Source organism: Lolium perenne, chromosome 2 (genome assembly GCF_019359855.2).
Source record: "Lolium perenne isolate Kyuss_39 chromosome 2, Kyuss_2.0, whole genome shotgun sequence".
NCBI lineage: Eukaryota > Viridiplantae > Streptophyta > Magnoliopsida > Poales > Poaceae > Lolium > Lolium perenne.
In genome coordinates this window covers 44,027,899-44,050,403 of record NC_067245.2, presented here as the reverse complement: position 1 = coordinate 44,050,403, position 22,505 = coordinate 44,027,899, and the positions used below count along the sequence as shown (strand labels likewise).

General features: G+C 40.0%; 1 protein-coding gene across 1 annotated transcript; it reads right to left on the bottom strand.

The window, feature by feature from the left end:
* Window positions 1-2,189: 2,189 nt before the first annotated feature.
* On the bottom strand, window positions 2,190-14,831 carry LOC127331958 (kinesin-like protein KIN-12E). Its single transcript, XM_051358190.2, has 33 exons — window positions 14,225-14,831; window positions 13,579-13,734; window positions 13,402-13,485; window positions 13,203-13,322; window positions 13,006-13,119; window positions 12,830-12,922; window positions 12,566-12,726; window positions 12,425-12,499; window positions 11,790-11,877; window positions 11,649-11,707; window positions 11,491-11,554; window positions 11,342-11,407; window positions 11,123-11,266; window positions 10,932-11,036; window positions 10,542-10,777; window positions 10,337-10,406; window positions 10,194-10,250; window positions 9,886-9,965; window positions 9,126-9,183; window positions 8,976-9,032; window positions 7,871-8,878; window positions 5,602-6,951; window positions 5,351-5,458; window positions 4,920-5,071; window positions 4,747-4,834; window positions 4,566-4,640; window positions 4,226-4,462; window positions 3,552-3,650; window positions 3,390-3,464; window positions 3,239-3,297; window positions 3,008-3,119; window positions 2,767-2,868; window positions 2,190-2,672 (listed from the first exon to the last, which is right to left on the bottom strand). The coding sequence occupies exons 1-33, from the start codon at window positions 14,618-14,620 to the stop codon at window positions 2,529-2,531; spliced, it is 5,892 nt and encodes a 1,963-aa protein (XP_051214150.1). The 5' UTR covers window positions 14,621-14,831; the 3' UTR covers window positions 2,190-2,528.
* Window positions 14,832-22,505: the final 7,674 nt, after the last annotated feature.

Sequence of the window (22,505 nt, the reverse complement as noted above, 5' to 3'; positions counted from 1 at the left end):
CGCCTCCCCGATTGATGCTAGGAGTCCACCAACCATGAGCCAAGAAGAAGTCGATCACCGAACCTCCCATGATCGAAGATGAACCGTTGGAGAAGGAGTAGATGAGCATGAGGATGGTGACAATGATTTCGAGATCAATGACAACAATGTTGGTGATTTGGACGCATATTTGACGCAAGAGGACATGGACAACTCCATTCCTCATTATTGATGTTATGCCTCTAACTCGGATGATGATGGTCCCGATGAAGATCTTGGTGAAGATGGTTGACGCGGCTATGGTTTGGGGTTTGTACCTTCCTGGGAGACCATGGCCATGGGGCTTCGCCTTGAAGAGGGGAGAACAAGGGGACAAGTATCAGGGTGCGGAAGACAAGGGTTCAGAGCGTGGCCAGAGAGTTTGAATTTTGAATTCGGCTTCTCCGGCCGTTGCAAAAGCTACGGCGCAGTAAAATGGATACTGCTATTTTTTTCGGCGCACAGGCTAATGCCTGGCTACTTGGCACTTGCACAGTTGCCCCTTCTTTACTCTGGGGAAATTATGCTTTCCCATTTTTCACTATCTAAAATTTTAATCCAAATTTCATGGCGTCCAATTTCAAGAAATGTAAATACCCTAAATTTTATTCTAACTCATCTTATTTCGCGGGGTAGAACCGTAGCAGGCCACACACCACACACACCATGACTCGCTATTCAAGGGCTCGTGACATGGTGCATGCCTACATCAAGAGGATTGGTAGGTTGCACGACATCTAATTAGGTCTTGGGAAGTCAAAAAACAACCGATTGGATGCATGTGCTCCCTTTGTGTTGTGGCCATCGCGCGTCAAAGGAGTCTTCGCCAGACCTAGCGGCTATTCCCGAATGGTCGTTCCCTCGAAGGCAGGTCCCGTGGAGCGAGAGGAGCCTTCCCCTGTATGCTTGGGGGAGAAGCGCGAGACGCCACGTCGGGACACGAACCATAAAATCCCCTCACCATCCATTCCTTTCGTGACACTATCCCTCGCCTCACTAACTTCATCCAAACTCGTCGGTGGTTCATCTATCGAGTTAGGGTTCAATGTTATTACTTTTCCGGTTGTGGTTCAGTTTGTGTCATGCATTGTCTTCTACATATACCTAGTGATTGATTGTGCTTATATTTGATTTGTGCAGTGGTTTCTTGGTTCACTAAGAGCTAGTAGTTTGATTGTGAGTACTTTTGTGCTTTTGCCAATGATTAGCAATGTGACGGTAGTGCATCACTAGGGTAATCTGCATTTAACATGTGTTTTGTCCAACCAAATTGGTTGTGTGTGGTATTTGCTAAATGTTGGATTATCCAGGCAAATCCCTCTGGTGATAGGCCCGATGGGCTATATCCCCATCATGATAGTTCATGCTCAGAGATATACAAGTTCGTACAGCAGACAGACGTACAATGTTCGGTAATAACCTTACTTCAGCTTTGTGGTGTCTCTATCTCATCTATGGTGGGTTGAGAAAAATAATGTTGTGTATACTTGCGAGCTAACAGCCTTATCAATTTAGAGGCCCACTCCCCAAAAGTCACTTTGGAGCATGGGCTCTCGAGAAGTCACTTTGGAGCACGGGCTCAACATTTTGAAGTTTCCAATATTCTGGCAAAAATCCTAGATGTTGTTCATGAAGTGTTCATCAGTCCTGCAAAATATCAATGCAAAATAATTTATATACTAGCCTACACAAACAAATCAGAAGGTTTTCAAAGTTTGCACTGTCCACTACCTCAAATCTATAAATTTGACATTTTTGCACAACCCACAATACATAACATTTTGAACAGATTTTTTGCACACATGTAGAAATCATCATTATCTACATCTAAGCTTTTTTTACATAATTTTTTGAAACTTCAAAATGTCAATTTTAAAAAATCCTTCAAAATGAGGTTCCATCACCCCTCCCCCCCCCCCCCCCCCATATACACAGTGGGAATTAAAACGTCTGAGGCAGTACTTTATTTTATTAAGTTTGTTTCAAAGTTCTTTTAAAATTCAGAGACCAATATTCTAACTAAACTGGCAATCTAGTCAAAATTTATCCAATATAGAGGGGAGAATGCCAGTTGAGATGATGCCACTTCGTCACTAGCTATAGTGAGAGTGCTTTCTGTCAAACGATTGTTAGTGCCTTCATATCTCATACTAGTTCTAAGTATACAAATATGATCTTGAACATTGCTTGCTCCCTCTTTTTACCTCAAGCTGTGTGCTGGGCAAGGAATAACGAGTGGGAGAGTTGCATCTTGGGCGGAAGCCAAAGCCAGAATCCACCGCGTGTTTACATAAGACAGGAGCAAAATATACAGAAGACTAGCCAGGCACCAAGAATCGCACGCTGCACGTAACAAATTTACAGATGCACCAACCAGGTACACCTCAAACAAACAAAATTCCTTTGCAGCCGTCGCCATTCTGACCTACAGTCAGAGAGGAGGCGAGGCCGCCTCTGTAGTACAAACACAAGCAGTGTCTGATCTGATCCGACGTTGTATGTACCGTCCGTCACTGGTGTCTGCCGTGGCGTGTCCTCGAGCTCCCTGCCGCCCCGTTGGTACGGGAGCGCTCGTGTCTCGCGTGGGAGACGAGCATGTCCGACTGAGCCAGCCTCCTGCTGAACTCGCTGCTGGCCGAGCGCTGGCTATTCCCCTGTAAAAAAAGATTAGATTTGGGTCTCAGAAGAGGGAACTGCAATTGCTGAAGGATTTGTCAGTGTTGGAATGGGCGGGTGGGGGGTGTTCACCATTCTGAGAGTCGTGTCTGCTCTGACTTGATTTGAACCTTCTAGCAATTCAATGGTCTCGTCCATCTCCATGATCTTCTGCTGGAGGTTCTCTTTCTCCATCTACAAGAACAGAAAAGTTTAGTCTAGCATCACATGTGTAACCCGGTACTTTGGATACAGTAGTTTACTTAGGAAGTTCAAAACAGGCAGGGTTCAGTAAAGACATTATATTTGGGAAGTTTAAAATAATTATCTGAACCTGTAGCATTTCGTTCTGGGCTTCGAGCATTTGCTCCCTCTGCTCAAGTTGTTCGACGAGCAGTTGGGTCTCCAACAGGTCAGCCTTTCTTTGGTCCATGTCATCAAGCAAGCTTAAACAGAGAAAGTGTTCCATATTAGGTAATTTGCGGTGTAGTTTCAGTGTGCTTCCTTGATTGAACAGTCGCAACTGGAAATAAAAGCAGAGACGGTTCAGGGTGTTAAGACTCACCTGTCCCTGTTTTGAATGAGTTGACCAAATTGTTCCTTCAGAACGTCAAGTTCTGCATCCTAGATTTATAATACAGATGAAAATTGCAAATGTCATCGTGCTATATGATGGAACATAGTAAACAGAAATTTGATTTGTTGTTTTGACCTACCTTCGCTTTTGACTGTTCAATCTCTTGCTGGGATGCTAGTAACAACTTGTGCACTTCTTCTTGGTCAAGCAAATTCTAGATGTGTGAAGAAATAAATCTCATATAAGTCAACTAGTACGTGATGAGCCATGATGCGCTCCAAGAGGTACTGCTGCAACTTACAGCATAGTTTGTCATGTCTAATTTGACGCCGAGTAGTTCCCTTATAACGTCATGTGTCATGCTATCCACAGCTGCCAGTCTTGATGTTAGCAAGCATATCTACAAACAGAGGAGAAAATATGAGTGCACCTTTGAGGTGCTTCATTACACACTGGGTATTGAATTCATATGCTTTTTAAATTAGAAGTGAACACACAGAGCGCAGCTACTCTTTTAGTGTTTCCTAGGGAATATGGGAAATAAAACGTTCTTAGAATTGATATAAAAATGCTCTTTACATATTGCATCCAGTTACATGCTTGTGTTCATGACATTTACCATGGTCTCAAGCAACTAACCAGGACATGTCTTAACCGACCACATTGTAATCTAACTATCTAACAACATATATAGCACTGTGCATACATATTGCATCCAGTTACATGCTTGTGTTCATGACATTTACCATGGTCTTAAGCAACTAACCAGGACATGTCTTAACCAGTAACTGTAGTGGACCATATTGTAATCTAACTATCTAACGACGTATATATCACTGCGCGGATATTCTGTAATTGACAGAAGCAGTTAAGTCCAACAACCTCAGTAACCATATTAGAAATATATGATTACGAAGGACCATTGCCAATTAATTTTCCTAAACTATGATGAAAAGACAAAGCCAAAAGTATTACCTCTTTCTGTTTGTTACTAAGCAAAGCTTCAAGTTCTTCAATTCGCTGGCGTGCCAAAGAGATTTCTTGATCTTTCTCAGAGTTCATTTGTTGAACAAGGCTAGATATGCACCGAAAAGGTGAACCAGATCCTCTTATTCGCCCTGAAGGCTTTTCAGCTTTTGTATGGATAGTCTCAGAGCTAGATTCATGTGGAACAAACTTCTGTTCAGAAAACATGTGCTCCATTTCCCGATACTGAAAAAAAAAATGTTAGCATTTCTGTAGTATTGTGTAGTTGTATAACTATATTGGGTAGTTGTATAACTATATTGGCAATATATAGCTGAAGGTCTTGTACCTTCTCCTGAAACAGCAATGATTGTGCTTCTGAATGTAGGACCAGCTCTGCTATATGCTCTTTGTATTGCCTTATCTATGTACATCAAAATGGTATAAAGAAGATTAATTCCATACACGAAACTAACTTATGAGAAGATTATTTGAAAACACAGATTATGTATGATTACTCCTCTATATACCTCCTCATCTTTACGTTTTGCCTCAGTTTTGAGTCCTTCAATCTTTTTTCTAGCATCTTGATGTGCCATGATCTCAGCTCGCAGTATCCTACCATTGAATGCAATCGATTGAATGATTACACAATTACATCTAGCAGGGCCCTTTAAGAAAAACAGAGGGAGAAAATTCTCACTTTTTTAGTTGGCATTTCCTTGGACACAATCCTTCATTGCCATCACATCTTGAGGCAGTATCTAGCGTAAGCATCTCTTCAACTGCTTGAAATTCAGCTTCGGACTGTTTGTGTGCTTGATAGCTCCTTACTTCCTCTTTAAGGTTGCGTACCTTCAGTAAAAACATATAAATGATGAAACTCATAATTTGCATCAAAACTTAAGTATTCAGCATCACTTGATTTTTGCACCAATCCCTAGATCTACACACTAAAAGCTCTAGATTGTTGTAAATTTTTTTAGCCATCTCGTATTACTCAATCCTGCTATATTGGGGACATTGAGGTCATTCCATAACCGTTCTAGCACCATTACAGTTGATTATGCAACATCTCGAAGAGCCAATTATCGAAACGGCGAATACAATAGATTAGAGAAATGAACAGCTTACCTCTTCCTCGAGAACAGTAATTGTAGATTCAAGTTCCTCAACAGAATGTTCAAGAATCGTAACCTCCTCTTCTTTCTCTTCTGCATGGATTTTACTTATCTCTGCAGTCTGCAAAAGCAGGACAAGTGAATATTTGTATAAATTGTACAGAAAGCAAAGGGCACTAGTAATATACTCTCCCCCATTCCATATTTCTTGTCGTGGTTTTAAAACCATGACAAGAATTATCGAACTGAGGGATTAACACTTACTTGCCGAGCTTCAACAGTAGCAGCTTCATTCTCCTCAGCTAAAGCCATTGCCATCTCAAGCTTGTCATTTAACTTAAGTATCTCTGCTTTCAAGTTTCTATTTTGGTTACATAAAATTTCAATGTTGTTACTTAGTTTTTCAACATCTGACCTTAGTTTTCCTTCTTCAGAAGAATTAAGCAATAGGATTTCGCTCTCCAATCCCTCTATGACCTTAGCTTTGTCTTCCAATAGCGCTTTGATTTCACTGGTCTTCCCAGTTTCCTCCTCCAACATCACTCTCAGATCACCATTCTCCTTCAACAGGACAGATGATGAGTCTTGAGACAGCTCTAACTCTGATCTTAAAATAATGAGCACAGCTCCATTTTCAGCTAGTTCTTCCACTAGTGCCTTTTGTTTTACTAACATTTCTTCTGTCTCAGAAGTTTTTATTTCGAGTTCTCTTTGAACGTTTCTAAGGGCACTTGATACATCATCAGCTTTATCTTTAATGTCCTTCGCATATGAGGTAGACTCTTGCAGTAATTTAAGGTCAAAAGACAATCCTTCTGCAATATCGCTTTTCCTGTCAAAGTCTCTTCTTAATGATGCGTAGTCTGCAGTGTAACCAGCCTGAGTATTACCATTCTGTAAGCATATTTGCTGATGCTTCAATGCTTTCTTGTGAACATTACCAATTCCATGAAATCCTTCCCAAGTCATATCAGTTAAAGATATAATATGCTCCCTGGAATTCTCCGGAATTGCTTGAGTTTCATGAAGGAAAGCAGGATTGCTGTCATCCACCTCACATGAACGTGAGCCAACTTGTTGACACACACATGTACACACATTTGCATTAAGAAGATGAACATGCTGAGCTGCAGAAGTGGCCTTTTCTTCTAGAACTGACACAACGCTTACCAGATAAGACTTTGAATCACGTATCCATCTCTTTAATTCCTGCCCAAAATTAATAATTTCCGAGCAAAGCCCAAAGAGTTCCACTGTAGTAACCCGTTGTATTTGGTGAAAAGAACCCTTCATTAGAGTAGCAATGTTTGTCATTTCCTTGATACATTCATTCATCTGTTGATTTAATTTGTTGTTCCTCTGTGCTGTACAAGAACTTGACGCTTCAAGCTGCTGCAACTCCTCGATTAGAGAAGTTTTCTCGGCCAATAAAAGTTCCACTGCTTCACTGCAACTATCTTTTTCAAGCTTTAACTCCTCATTGGCCTTCAACAAAGCCGAGAGCATAAGATCAGCCTCTTTCATGGTTTCTTGAGCCTCCTCAAAATTTGAAAATAAGGCCAAGACCTTATTTGACTTGTCTTCAACAAGATGTAACACATCATCGAGCTTTGACTACAAGGTATTAGAAAATGAAGTGCATATTAGTGACCTTGTTAAGTATATGATTAGAAAATAATGGAGAACCCACACAATATCTATACAGAAAGAATTTCTGGTATCTAAACCTGATGCAATATTCTGTTTATGTCTTGATAGATGATACGTAACATAAAGCAGCTTCTACTGGTTTAGAAATATATGAGCAGATTGTAGCAAACTCTGTGTGAGGCATTTGATCTGATGGTATGATCGCAAAAGCAAACGTGAAATATGAGCAATGCATCTGGTCTGGTTAGAATGATCAAATCTTGACATGGCACATGCACATGCAGCACAAATATAGTTTTCTGAAAACCTTTGTTCAAATATAACTTCTCTGTAGATCTAGAATTTGTGCATTTAAGAAACACAAATTATGATTAGTAGCATAAATAAATAGAAACATCAGTCGCAGTACAGAAGCTCCTTCCGGAACATAATTTTTTTTTCTATTTTTGCTAGCCAATATGTGTGAAATAGAGTAATGGACTGCCCAGTATGCAAAAAAAAAGTAACTGTCCAGTAATTCGATAAAATGGACTGTTCACGTAATGTCTACTTCACAAGTAGTCACAGTAAAGGCGATCCACCTATTATCCTTCAAAGCTAAGCCATGTGAACATGTAGAAGTTGGGCAATGGACTCAGTATGTTTTATATTGAATACTTCACTTTAAATTTCAAAGAATTGTCCTACTTTAGAATCAAATGATATGCTGATCCTGTATATTCTCGAAGATACAGTCTTGCTTGTTTTAATAATGAGGAAAATCCTAGCGAGTTATCTCCTGTTACAACTGCAATTCGAAACTCTCTACACAAACATTATCACCGGCTTCGCATCAGGTGCACTCAACCATACAATTTATGTAACTACGGTAAAGAATGCATACCTGGTAGTCCGGAATAGCTTCACTGACTGCTGATCCATCTTCATTATGAATCTTCTGTGCACTCATGTCATTCTTCCTTTCTACTGCTTCTGCAAAGAGGCAATTTTGCTCTTCCACATTGCAATCCTGTTGGCACTTATTTTCTCGTGTTTCCTGAGAACTTTCATCATTATATAACTGCTGAGCTTCACTGATAGCAAGTGTTGCACCTCTTAAGATGTGCAACTTTTCTTTCACTTCCCTGCCCATACGGTGTGCAGCTTGTAGCTCGATCTGAAGCCTGAAGATTATTTTTTCCTTTTCAATGCTAACTTTCATCGCCTTCTCCACATGTTCACTGACAGTATTATTGCTGTAAGGAAATGAACTAATCATATTATCAATATTCTGATATGCATCATCTAGTGATCTGCAGCCATCTGTCAAGAAGCTTGTTAGATCAACTATTGCCATCTCCCATTCTTCAGACAAAGAGGCAATTTCTACATCTTTGGCAACAATGATCTCTGCAAGCCTGGCACTTTCTTCAGCCATAGTAACTAACTTCTTTCTGAGCTCTTCATTTGTACTTTTAATGTGCACCAATTCAGCCTGTAATACATGTTTACTTGAGCTCGGTATTTCTGTCTCTTGATGGCACAGTGAAGTCTCTCTATGCAAACATGTATCCATATTTGGTACATTTCCATTTATTTGATCTATTTCATCATGCTGTAAATTCAATATTTGTTCATCTTCTTTGTGCCCACTAATGCCTTTGTCAAATATATTATGTGAAGATCCAAGAGCCAAGCTGTAGCATTGAGACAATTCATCACCACACTCTGGCACTTGCGTACAATCATTCACACCGCATCTTTCTGAATCAAAGGGATGCAGATGAGAATGGGACTCCTGGTCTTCACTAGTAATTTCAAAAGGTATCTTGAGTTCAACTGATTCTGTACTATTTGTTGTTATCTCAGCATCATTGTATGCTAAAGATGAGAAGTTCCATCCCACTGGATCCTGATATAAAGTTCAAACATAAGAGCTACAGAAAAAGGTAAAGCAAGTAAAATATTTGGTTATCGAACACAAAATAAAAAATGTGTAATCATCTCACATGTTGCATCTGACTGATTTCTGGGATCCCATGGTTCCTCTCTGTCTCTGGAGCAACCTGAATAGTGATGAACATCAAAGCACCACACATAATTTGATCAAAACAAATAGCACAAAGAATTGCTAGTGGCTGCAAAATTTTCATACATACTTGGTGTGCACTAGACTCCTGGTGTTGTTTCAGTTCACACCGCAGCTTATTTACTTCACTGCAAACAATATGAATAATCATAACCGTCAATTAGCAATGTACTCGAAACAAGCAGACATAAGGTGTGTGACTGTAATTATCAGAGTGAAATTCCTGATTCGCAAGACGTAAGATAGATGAAGAATAAATAATCAGACATACTGACACTTCCGATTGAGAACATCAGAATTTCATTGCTCAGGGAGGTGAAGCTAACTTTGATTACAGTCTATTACTGTGCAATTTCCAGATTTAACAAAAAGGTGAGAATGAGGACATATGCTGCTCTATTTGCTTTCTCACCACGGGGGTGTTCACTGTTCAGTCATTCTCATTTTCTGGAACTCAAATGTCTTTAGTTTTTTTTTTTTTTTTGAACAAGTCTTTAGTTAATCAAGAGCATCACATAATGCAGGATTTGCACAGGGAGGTGAAGCTAACTTTGATTACATTTTATTACTATGCAATTTCCAGATTTAACAGAAATGTGAGAATGCGGACATATGCTGCTCCACTTGCTTTCTCACCACAGGGGTGTTCACTCATTCTCATTTTCTGGAACTCAAATGTCTTCAGTTAATATTTTTTTAAACAGGTCTTTAGTTAATCAACAGCATCACATAATACATGATTTGCACAGAAAGTATTGCCTGACAAACCATTGTGTTTGTAAATGCAAACATACATCGCGGTGATAGGATTGATATGGCCAAGAACTTACCGTGCTAGCAGAACATTATTTTCTAAGCACGCATCCAGCTCATTCCTGCAATCGTTTAGTTCCTTGACGATCTCGTCACCCTAAATGCATTGCAGACCACATCAACAACTTACAAAGATTCAGGTTATTCTACAGTATACATTTGGGACATGTGGTACAAAGTTTCCCCTATATATGTTAAGACATGAGAATATTGCTTGTTCTTAATTTCAGTACTAAGGTTGTGGTCATCTTTGGAACAGAAAAAGGAAAAAATGCATGTGGATAAGTGCTTTCGGAAGTAACATTATATCCAAATGAGAACACACCTGAGCTTCTATATTCCTAGGAGGTGTTGCATACTTCTGCTCCAGAATATGAAGGAACTACACACATATAATAAAAAGATAAGAGTACATGCGACAACAAAGAAAATGAGATCAGCAAAAAAGTTCAGGGAGAATGAACATACATGATCACGCAAAAGAGATATCTCTGTTAACAGCATCTCTCCCTCCCCTTGCTTGTGGAAGTTCTGAAGACTGTACAGTACAGTAGATTAAGTTATCGCCAGTTTATTCAAGTAAATAAAATTATACCAACTTGCTGTGCAAAGTGTGTTGTCCACAAACTCATAGTGCAAGTAAGGACTCAAAACTGCAGTACTGGGACATTACGTTCTAACTTGCTCGATTAATCTCTTGTTTTCAAAAGCAAACTGAGTCAGCTGAGGATTTTCATTGATTTGTTTTTGCAGTAGCTGAATCTCTTGGAACATTGCAGCATTTTCATCAACCAAATAGCCATCAGATGGCACTAGATCATCTGCTAACAAATGCAATCTTGTTAGTTTTTCGTCACGAAGTTTCAGCATCGCTCTCAAGCGTTGGGAATCAAATTCCTTCAGGTCGACCTGCCAAAACATATAACAAGTGTCATTTTAATATCTAAGAGGCATGCACTGCTAAGGCAGCAATAGCTGTTCATGTGGAAGATGATTAAGCTCTGTGGCTTTGAAGAATATAATGTATCCTTGAGCTTTGCCATATAGAAGAATATAGTATTACCAAACGACTCAGATGCTTTATTTCAGCCTCCAGCTTCCTGATATCCACCTCAGCCAGTTTTTCTCTCCTAAGGCTCCCAACCAAAACAGCTTCCAGATGGCTAACCTGCATTAGATATATAAGTAATTGCTGCAAGTAAACTGTAGCACTTCATTATTCATTTTCCAATCAAATAAATCATGGTATGTGACCTTTTGCTTTAGAAGATTCAGGTCACAGCTTGATTGATGATCTTCAGCTGAAGTATTATACTCATTATCAGAGCCTGAATTTAGCAGGTGAAAGCTAGGGGATCCAGGGACATTTTGTTGCTTCCTCAAGCATGTTAATTGAACCTGGTAAAGATAATTAAATATTTTAACTAAAAAACACTTCTAAATCCAGAAAAGAGTTTTCAGCATGAAGCTTACCTTTAGCTCTTCTATCTGCCTTTGTAAAGCCATAACATCTCCTGAAGCATCTTCATTTACTTTTGCCTAGAACAAGTAGAAGAATCCCCAAATGAGTCAACAAGATAAACTTTCTGTACAAAACTTCAACATGCTTAGAACACAAGTACATTGTTTTGAATCAACTTCGCCCGCTGAGCAAACTTTAAGGTACTCAATGTCTCATTGGAGGAACTGCAATAGTGCAATCCAAATACCGGTTAAGGATACTATTCAGATCTAGCAAAATAAACTGAATACTAGAAATGAAGGTACACAATATGGATACCAAATAGATGGGCTGATGTTGGCAACAATTGTTGTTTTCGAGTTTCCTCCGAGAGAATCCTAGGGAAGAAGGTATAATGAGCCAGAGAAAACAAATACAACAGAGAGAAGTCTCAGGAGCATGTTTTCATTGTGAATTTACCTGGAGGAGAAATGTAAGCCTCGAGTCTCTATAGGGAACATGGCGGCTTTTCCCATTAGCGACTTCCCCTAGAGTCATGATAACAAGCCTGAAACGGATAGCTGGATTATCACCATAAATAGTGCTTCTTGAAATAAATTATTGATTTGGTAACCCAATACATGTACTCCCTCCTTGCCACAATGTAGTACATATTAGATTTAAAAAAAGTCAAACTATGTTAACTTTGACCAAGTTTTTTGATAAAAATATCTACATCTACCATATCAAAAGTATACATATTAAAATATACATCTTGAGGAATCTAATGCTGTTAATTTGGTATTCTAGATATTCATCTTTTTTCCTAGATAGTTGGTCAAACTTTACATCGTTTGACTTTTAAAATTTCTAATATGCACTACATTTTGGCAAGGAGGGAGTACATGCTAATATAAGAAAGAACTTTGTAATGAATACTAGAAAAATTTACAAACTTCTACAAATGCTTCATTTGAAAAAACAGGTACCAATACCGAACTACAACATTTTGATGCACAATGCACACGTGGTTATTTTTCATTCAATGCAAGACAGACAAAAATGTATATGAACTGCATCAAAATTTATGAATGTTGTCTGGGAGGAAAAGGTACCCAAGAGTTGATAAGGATCTATTAATGTTTGCAGCTTCTTTCAAGCGTTCTCCTTCAGCACCCGAGCTTTTCTGCCTAGTTGGAATTCAGTCAGTATTTGTCAAGACAAGAAAATGCGGTCACCTTTATTCTGTAACTCACCTCTCAGAACCGGCAAGATCAACCAAATTCAGCCGCCCAAAGCGGAGATGTGCCATTGAATCCCTTTCCCAACGGCTCTCAATGACGCAAGTGAAGACACTATGTGAACGGCTGCTCTCACTGTTCATATTTGTGGCTGCCATTTTCCTATTAGCAACCCCCTAAAATCACATTTCAATAAATGCATTAGTGTAAATTAGCACATGCCTGTTATAGTTCCTCTGATTCAATTAAGCATACAATGAAGAGAAGATATTCCGTCACCTGTAACAGTAATAGCATAACGTCTTTAACAGATGACACATAACACTCAGTTAGGTTGTCAACATATACACCCTTCTTTATATCTTCACGGATCTACAAAGGGAAAATAAGTGCGGGTCTGTTAGATTTCATATTCAATACATGCATTACAAATTTTCAAGTACTAAGCAGGATACCTGAAGATTGGTTGATGATGGTTCAAGTAGATCAGTTATCTGTTCATTGTATATCTCCAGGAAAGAGCATTTACAGATATATTTCAGTCTGTCATCTCTTCGTCTCTCCTCTTCCTTCAAATAATATATAATTAGATCCATCTTTTAGAGAGAAAAAAAAATCATCAAAGTATTTGCCTGGCATACAAACACCTCACCTCCTTTATCCGAGCAAATAAATACTCGAAAATGCGAGGCGTCAAACCAGAGTCACTGTTAAGTTCATTGCCCTCCTTACTAAGCTCTCCCATCATTGTGTAAGTTTTGCCGCTCCCTGTCTGTAAAGGCGATTGTATGTAACTACATACAAGCCGACGAATTCTTGAACGGGCACAAACGTGTGCATATTAGTCTTACCTGGCCATAGGCAAACAAACATCCATTGTATCCAGACATGCAGTTCTCCACCATTGGTAGACCAACTACCCTGAACAGCTTTTCCTGAAATCGTTGCAGAGAATATTTCTTAAGCTGAAGGTTGAATGTTTTGGAAAGAATTAAGTTAGTTGAAGAATTGTAGTACACACTGCATACCTGTGATATTGTTTCACAAGCGACATGATCAAACGTGAACATCGTTTCAGGGTGTCCTATCCAGCTCAATGCCTTTGAGCTATCCTGTACCAAACATCTTTTTTGACCCTGCGCAGTGCTCTCGGTGGCACTAATCGGCCTTATTCTTACCAAAACCTGTAAATCACACCAACATTTAGATTTTTCAAAAAAAAAAAACGAGTAACATTCAACCATATTAGCTTCGAAACCATATTAGCTTTAAAAAACCCATATTAGCCTCGAAACCACCGGACCATACACATACAAAATGAAAGTAGCCATTATATTAAAGTGTGTTAACTCACACTTGGTATGATACACATGATGGTGGATTTGGCCGTTTGGGAAATGTGTGATATTCAACGAAATCATATAGGCCACTTTGTTGTGATATTTGCTACTCCCACCCATCCAAATTAATCGACTACACTTTGTCTAAATACGGATGTACCTGCATGCGTTTATTGACTAGATAGACACATCCATATCTAGACAAAGTGGAGTCAATTAATTTGGATCAGAGGGAGTGATTTAATTGGACACATATTGGCTACTTATGTTATGTATCATTGGCTCACTGCAGCACTTCACTTTGTTCAGTCATCTAGTCCGCAGGCATACGAACCTGCACATTGCGATCCATCCAGAAGGCGGGGTCCTCGTCGAGCTCGAAATGCGTGGCCGTCAGATCCCTGGGATCGAACACGCGCTTGGCCGCCCCGCCAATCGAGGAGCTCCGATCCCTGGCCCCAGACGCCGCCGCGGAGGCCCTGGGCGTGCCGGCCAGCGACTTGGGCGTCCCCGGCGCGGACCGGGGGTTCCTGCCCGGGTCAGCGATGGCCGCGAGCGGCGACCTCGGGGGCAGCGCGAAATGCGTGGCGGCGGCGGCGGCAGAGGGGGAGGAGGAGGAGGAGGGGGCGGCGGCGAGGTCGTCGTTCTCGTTGGGCTCTGGCGCGGCGCGGCGGGAGGCGCGGGAGGTGGAGGCGCGCCGGCCGCCGCCGCCGCCGCCGGGGGCGGCCATGGCGGAGGTGCGGGCGGAGCGGGGGGCGCGGCGGTGGCGGAGTGAGGTGGCGTGGCGTGGAGCTCAGCTCGAGCGGAGGAGGAGAGTGAGGGGGAGCGGGGTGGTGGTAGTAATGGCCAATGGGGTGTTCCAGTTCCGGCTGTTGGGACTCTCCGCCCGATTTCGAATTTGAACTGCGCTTGAGGAGATCGGGGGTGGATGGATCTGGGGAAGTGACCAGTCATCTGACTGGCGAGTAGGGCTTTCGGCCGCCGCTCCTCTCGTTAACGACTGATATAATTAGGAAACTCGTTTCCTTTGTTCCAGACTTATTAATGAAGACTTGCATTTCGCGACGAAAACAATCGAAGTATCTCTATCCCAAAATAGGATGCCTACTATAATATTTAGATAAAGTTAAACTTCTCAAAATTTGACCAACTATATAGAAAAAATGTCGATATTTATAATCTCAAATTAATATTTTTATAACCATCATGAAATATATTTTCATATTGTGTGCATTTAAAATCATAGATGTTGATATTTTCTTGTATATAGTTACTCAGACATGAGAGCAATACTCCTTCCATATCAAATTATTAGGGCAATACCTATTTCGGGAAGAAAAAAACTTTGATCAATAATTTCGTCAACAAAATAAACCCTTGTTTTTATTTACGTTGCATTCCTAGGTTTAGTTGAAGTCAATATTTGCCAAATTTGACAAAAACATATACTGTAATAAAAATATCAACATTCATAATATTAAATACATAGATTATGAAACTATGTTTTATGATGATATCAATATAATAGGTTTTTATTTTTAAATACTAATAGCTTTCATAAATATATAGTTGAAGTTTATTTTTTTTTGGCTTTGACTAAATCTAGATGTGAACGGAGAGAGTATTAGATATACTTTCTCTGTTCTAATTTACTACCTTCGTTTCGATGAATAAAGAGCTCACGTATTTTAAGACGAACTTTGATCAAAAAAGTTGAGCAACAAAATATTGATTATATTGTACATAATTAGTATCGCTGGATTCATATTAAAACCCACTTTCTAATGATGCTAATTGTATGCCAACAATCTTTATATATTTGATATATCATTGGAGATATTGTAATCCTCCATCCTCTCTCCCCTACTTGTAATCTTGATCCATTCACGATTGGAGATATTGTAAAACTATTTAGTGGGTCGATAGTGACAACATTCATGGGTCGATAGTGTGATTATCTTCTAGGGGGTAATGGTGATGTAATTAATCCTAATAGTATTGTCTAATTTATCTTAATATCAAGGCTCTCCGTGTTGCGTAGGAACTTAAGGTGGATAATTGATCCGTAAAGACCACAACATGGGACATTATGGTGTTTTTAGGTCGCATCGCCCATGTTATATGTTGCATTTTATTTTGATATATTGACACATGTCAACTTTATTTTATCTTTCAAACCCGTTTACTAAAGCATAGTTGCAGGTGAAACCTTAATCCCTAGCATGTCTCCAAACCATTGATACACAAGAAAAACATAAGAAAAATGTTGGTATGGTAAAGCAAAAGTTAAGCGGAAACTAGGAGTATTATCCAAGTGATTTTACACCAAAATAAATCTTTATGTGGATTCAATAAACCTAGGTCTCGAGGAAAAATCTTCAATACTATCAATCTGTAATCCGAATCGAAGGCATCAACCCTTTCCCTGACACCATTACTAGGGAAGCAATTGCTACCGATGGTGAGGTCAATAGAGATTCCTTTTAATAGTTCAATTTTGTTTTAGTTTATTACTTATTAGTAGCTTTATTTGTGTTCTTAATCAAAAACCTAAAAATATTAGTTTACCTTTTTTGTTCTTAGTTTACTTGTTGACTTATATCCAAAAACCCCATAAAAACTTGTAGTACGACAACAAAGAAGCTTGGGGAGTTTGTAACTTCCAACAATGATTATTTGCATAAATGGTATGGTATTACACTTGCAAAAGAATTTCCAAGGCTGCACTCCTTTGCTCTTAACACTCAGCTATCTATCAAGGAGGTTTATCAATGTGAGAATAGGGCAGAGCTTTTCTACAGGTGATGCATGTAAAATGCATACATGAACTTTGTCCTTTATCATATTGAATTCTCATTTATTTGTAACATATATGATGATAATACAATATTTTACATTGATTTATGGGGATTTACCAATGATCCCCTTTATTTGGTTTATAACCCTGCAGAACAGGAAAACCCTGTTTCGCGTATTTTTCACTTTTAGGGACTTATACGGAGTCAAATTGACCTGAGATTTTTTTAGCATCATTTTTTCATCGGGAGAAAAATCATGGACTTTTGAAGCACACCTGGAGAGGCCCGAGAGCCAAACATGGTCAGGTGGCGCGGCCCAGAAGTCTGGTCGTGCTAGCCACCTCCGTTCGATCGTCAATCGTCCATTTGCCCCAATTCTTTCCCAAATCGACTTATTTTGCCCTAAAAACCCCTATATATGGCCCCGAAGAGTTCACGGAAGGAGAGCACTGCAGAAAGACAGAAACACCAAAATAGAGGCTGCTGCAGAGAAGATTGGAGGGGGAAACTCCGTCAGGATCACCGCCAGAGGGATCTCCACCTTCTCCAACGTCTTCATCATCATCACCATGATCAAGAGGGAGTAGTCCACCTCTGGACTACGGGTTTGTGGCAGTAGCTTGATCTATTTCTCTCATGGTTATGACCATATTTGTAATACCTATGTGGCGGATCCTTGTTCTATGATATTGTTTTATGAGATCTGATCTTATTATATTGTGAGATTTATTGATAGATGCATATTATGTAGCCCGTTCTTAAGTTTATGTTCTGATTCAACATTTATGCAAGAGCGTGTGTGGGGTGATGTGTGTGTTATATGGAGTAGCAAGATTTTAGTGATTGGATAGTGACAATATGTTCAAGAGCTATTATGGTTTTGCCTTTATTTTGCTAACTCACTAGGGATTAAGTGAATGCATGTGCTATGCATCATGTGATAGTAATGACGATCTAGCTTGTTTGTTCAAGGTAGCATATTTGATATTCAAACTTCATGTCAGAGTACTTATTGATATGCTCCGTTAATTCTTACTTGTGGAGCATAAGAGAGGTGTGTTGCATCATCTCTATGTTAGGATGTGATGCCCATATTAATTATGATCTTACATATAATATTATTTGTACCTTCATATCTCATTGATGAATTGCTTTTTTTCCACCACAACTTTACGAGAGAATAGTCAAGTGAACCCATGAACACCGGTCCACTTTTTATCATAAGAAACACCTTTATATTGCATTTACATTGATTTCTATTTGTTGCACTATTTTATTCCGAAAATACAAAAATATTTAATTTTCTTGTTTGCATCTAAAACACCAAAAACAATCAATCTCTTTACAGTTTTTTACTTAGTTATTTCATCTAGTTTAGTTTCTACTTGCTTTATTACTACTCTTGTGTTATTTACTTACGCGAAACCTTGTGTTTGACAAACACACGGTGGATTTGGGGACACAAGGCATTTATTTTACTTGCAGGATTGCTTGAAGAAGAGAGAAGAGTATACTCTTTCATCCAGTTCCCGAGAGTTCGATATAAACCCTCGAGTCACCCTTGTGGGGAAAATACTTCGCTGACGCAACACTCTGCACTTGGAGTCCCAACATAATCAAGACTATTTTCTAGCGCTGTTGTCGAAGAGTAATCAAGACACTCCATCAAGCCCGTCAACCGCCAACAACAGGCCCATGTCACAGCAGGCCTACGAGGAATATACCAAGATGCAAACTCTTTTGAACTACTTTAGTTTGGATCCCTCTAAACATGATGTCTGGCAAACAATTTGGAAAGATGGAGTTTACACGGCTAATTTAAATTATAAGCATTGCTATATTCATGTCACCACTTCCAAGATTTATTCATGGATATGGAAATGCAGGGTGCTATTTAGAATCAAAGTTTTTTTGCATGGTTATTAGTGAGTGATGGGCTTAATACTAGGGATATGTTCAGGAGAAGGCACTGGAATGTCACTAATGATTTTACCTGTGTGCTATGCCCATGCCATGCCACTGAAGACTGGATTCACCTCTTTTTTACGATAATTTTAGCAGAAGAATCTGGACATATATACAAATTGATTGGGTGCCAGCTGATAATATTGAGAATATGTTCATCATGGCAAGGACTGCTTTTGCTAAGCCGTTTTTCGCTGAAATTGTCATCTTAGCCCGTTGGCACATTTGGAAACAGAGGAATGATGCTATCTTTCAAAAGGTTAAACCTTCTTTCAGGGCCTGGGCTAGAAAGTTCAAGCATGAAGTCACCCTGCATGTTCACAGAATCAGGGACAAACACTCTGAGCTCTTCAAAGTTTGGATTGATTCCCTCTTGTATTTTTTTTCCTTTTAGCTGTACAGTTTTGTTCTTTTCCTTTTTGTACATAACTCTTTTGTAAAGTTGGGGGTTTAATAAAATGTTGTGAGGGTTTTGCCCCACAGTTCTTAGTAAAAAAAATGATTATTTGCGTGCACCCATCACTTAGCTCGTTGTAGACGTAGGGTGTGTTTGTTTGGGCTGCAGCTGTTGAGAAGCAGCTGTAGCTGGTGGACTGTGGAAAAGCAGCTGTGGGAAGCAGCTGTTGAAAGCAGAGATTTGATGTTTGGTTTAAAGGCTTTTCACAGCTGCTGCTGTAGGTTTTAGGAACGAAATGTCTGGAATGCCCCTGAGTGCTGAAGATGTTGTATAAATGCTAATTTAAAATAAATTAGTTATTTCTAGCTTTTCTATTACATAATTTCCGTGTTTAAGAGCTGAATTATCTGAATTTACCTACCTTTTGATAATATGTTTTTAAATACATTTTGTAGAGTGTTTAGTTAGAATTTCTTTTGACTTTTTGCTTATATAAATCAAAGTTATCGAGACCATTATATTACAAAATCCGGCATAAAAAAGAATTTTAGCCACTAAAATTGTCACTATACCTAACGTTATGTGAGCTGTTTTCCATTCCACCTTAATGTACCGTCCAGTATGAATAATTGGTAAGACATGAATCCAGTGGCGGACGCAGGAAAGAATTAGAGGGGGGGGCACACCTCGAAAAAAAAATTTTGCGCCTCCTAAATTGTGCCAAATGGTTGCCAAATGAACAATATATTAGAGAAATTGATTGTCAACATTGAAATTCAATAGATATATACGATTACAATACAAATAGTTTAAAACATGAAAAGAAAATGAGCATTTGGTTGAAATAGGAATCCTTTCCCTCCGGATCATGTGGAAGAAAATAAGCATCATATAACCTTGCATCAATTTTAATCTCACTATCGGAATCGGAATCAAAGCACGCTAACAAAACCTACCATCTTCGGTTTCTTCTTTATCTATGACAAGGTATCAACTTGTCAATGCCTATAGATTGTAGGCTAGGGTTTAGTTGGAAGTAGAGGGTAAGTAGATCTCGAAGGTTTCAGCCGAAAAGTACTCGACGATTATGAAAACTAGGGTTTGTAACAATGATTCGATGATCTCTTCGTCCCTCGACTCCCCCTTTATATAGGAGGCGGAGCCGAGGGTTTCGTTTTGTACAAGTTACAGAGTCCGGGACGGTTTCTAACTCATCCCGCCAAATTACAAATAACACTTCCTATTACAACTCTAACTTTCCTTAATATATCTTGAGCTCCCGAATCTTCTTATTCTTCGGGTATTGGGCCTTCAGAAAACCCCGGGTACTATCTTCGGCAGGCCCATTTGGGATGCCTATGTCAGTAGCCCCCGAGATTTTGCTTGAATCGTAGAATCAGGGAAAATCTCCACTGTTTATTTTTATTCGAGAGCTTTAACTTTTTTATATTTCTTCACATAAAATTCTATATTGTACAGGGATAATGGTAGTTGGGGCTAGTTCATCTGACGGATCAGGTACTAGTTAACTGCTCTAGTGGCAATCCGCAAAAACCTACTTCAAGATCACGTCCCTGGACATGATCTCGGGATACTGGTGTAAACTTCGACAGGTGCCGCTTAAGGTCTTACCATTCTGTCGAGTCCCAGTCAAATTTATCGAGTACCTAACGCGTCCGTTAGGATTTTTCTTCGTATCTGTTGATACGGATAAAAGTAGCAGAGCGCAGTCTTCGGCGATGCCACGCCCAGCAGAACGGATCTGGGGTCTTACCTTCGCAAATTTGCGGCATTCAGAAATTGATCGCAACTTTGGCGTTCTGAGAATATATTGTCGAGTGCTTTTCCGGCTGTTGGAATGGCACATTTTATCGAGTCAAATATGACTTATATTGCTCTCCCGATGGGAGTATATGTAGAGTTAATTATAACTCGAAATATACTCTTTTGCTTTTCTATCTTTCTTTTTTAATTTCATCGGGCACGCGAACAGCGTTCCCGATGGGAGTAGCCCCCGAGGCTACAGCCAAGAACTTGTGCTTGGTTGTAGGCTCAACATTTTAGTCCACCTTGTCGCTATATTGTCATTATTTCCCGATATGATCTTCTTTTCATCTCTCGGGTGCGCGAACAGCGCTCCCGATGGGAGTAGCCCCCGAGGCTACAACCAAGGACTTGTGCTTGGTTGTAGGCTCCCGCAATTTCTATACTGCCATACTCGAAATTTCACTTTTGTCGAAGTAGCCCCCGAGCATTTGGGCAAAAACTTGTATTTGATCAAAGGCTCCCGAAGTATTCAATGACTTCTCCTGTCGCCAATCTTCTTTTATTTTTCTTGTAGGCATGCTTCCCTTAGTCAAATTTACTTCATCTCTGTTAGTAGTCATGATTTTTCTGCCTTGTGGGTCCATTATTTCCACCACGTTGACACGTCGTGCAAGTGGGGGACACACATCCTCCGCTTTTCCTGGCGCACGTACTGTAACGACTGTTCTATTCCATCTCAGTAAAAATACCTTTTTACCCTTTATCTACAAGATCTTTTTTCACCACACGATTTCTTCATCCAACGGTTCATTGCTTCGCCCAATTCTTATATAAACCTTTCTTCAACCTCCGTTCGCTCCTTCGCTTGCGCCGCACATCTGTTCCCCTTTGCAAAATCTTCCGCTGCGCCCAATTCTCCTTGATCTCACCCACGCACGAACTTTGCTTTTCCATTGCCGTTGATGCCACCGCGCACGCGACTCACTCGCCACAGTACTCCAGAGTCCAAGATGGCCGCTGAAGATCTTGAGTGGGAGAGATCTAAAATCTCCAACCAAGATGTCAACATGCTGAAGAGGCTTGGCCTGATGAAGAAAGAGGACGCCATCCGCTTTCCCAGCGAAGAAAGCTACCCAAACCCTCCAATGGAGTACCGGGTTAGTTTCGTTGATCACCTCATCCGCGGCCTTTCTGCCCCAATTCACGACTTCCTCCGCGGCCTTCTTTTTGTTTATGGGATTCAACTGCACCAGTTGACCCCCAATTCCATCCTTCATATTTCCATTTTTATCACGCTGCGCGAATGCTTCCTTGGAATCCCTCCTAACTGGGCTCTGTGGAAACGCATTTTCTGCCTCCGCCGCAATGGCTCCCACAACGCCACCTATAACATAGGCGGCGTTGTTATCTGTGTCCGAACTGACGTTGATTACTTCGACGTCAAATTTCCTGATTCTGTCCAAGGGTGGCGCAAAAGGTGGCTCTACATACACGAAGAAAGTGCCAATTCTATTGAGCACAACATAGTCCCTTTCGACGGAAGTGCCAAAATTCAGCGCCGCCGCTCCTGGGATGCTGAAGCGTCCGAAGAAGAGAAAAAGGCGACAGAAGCACTTATGTCTCGTATTCATCAGCTTCAAAATACTCGAGGCAAAGAGCTGTCTGGTGTTCAAATCACTGCCTACTTT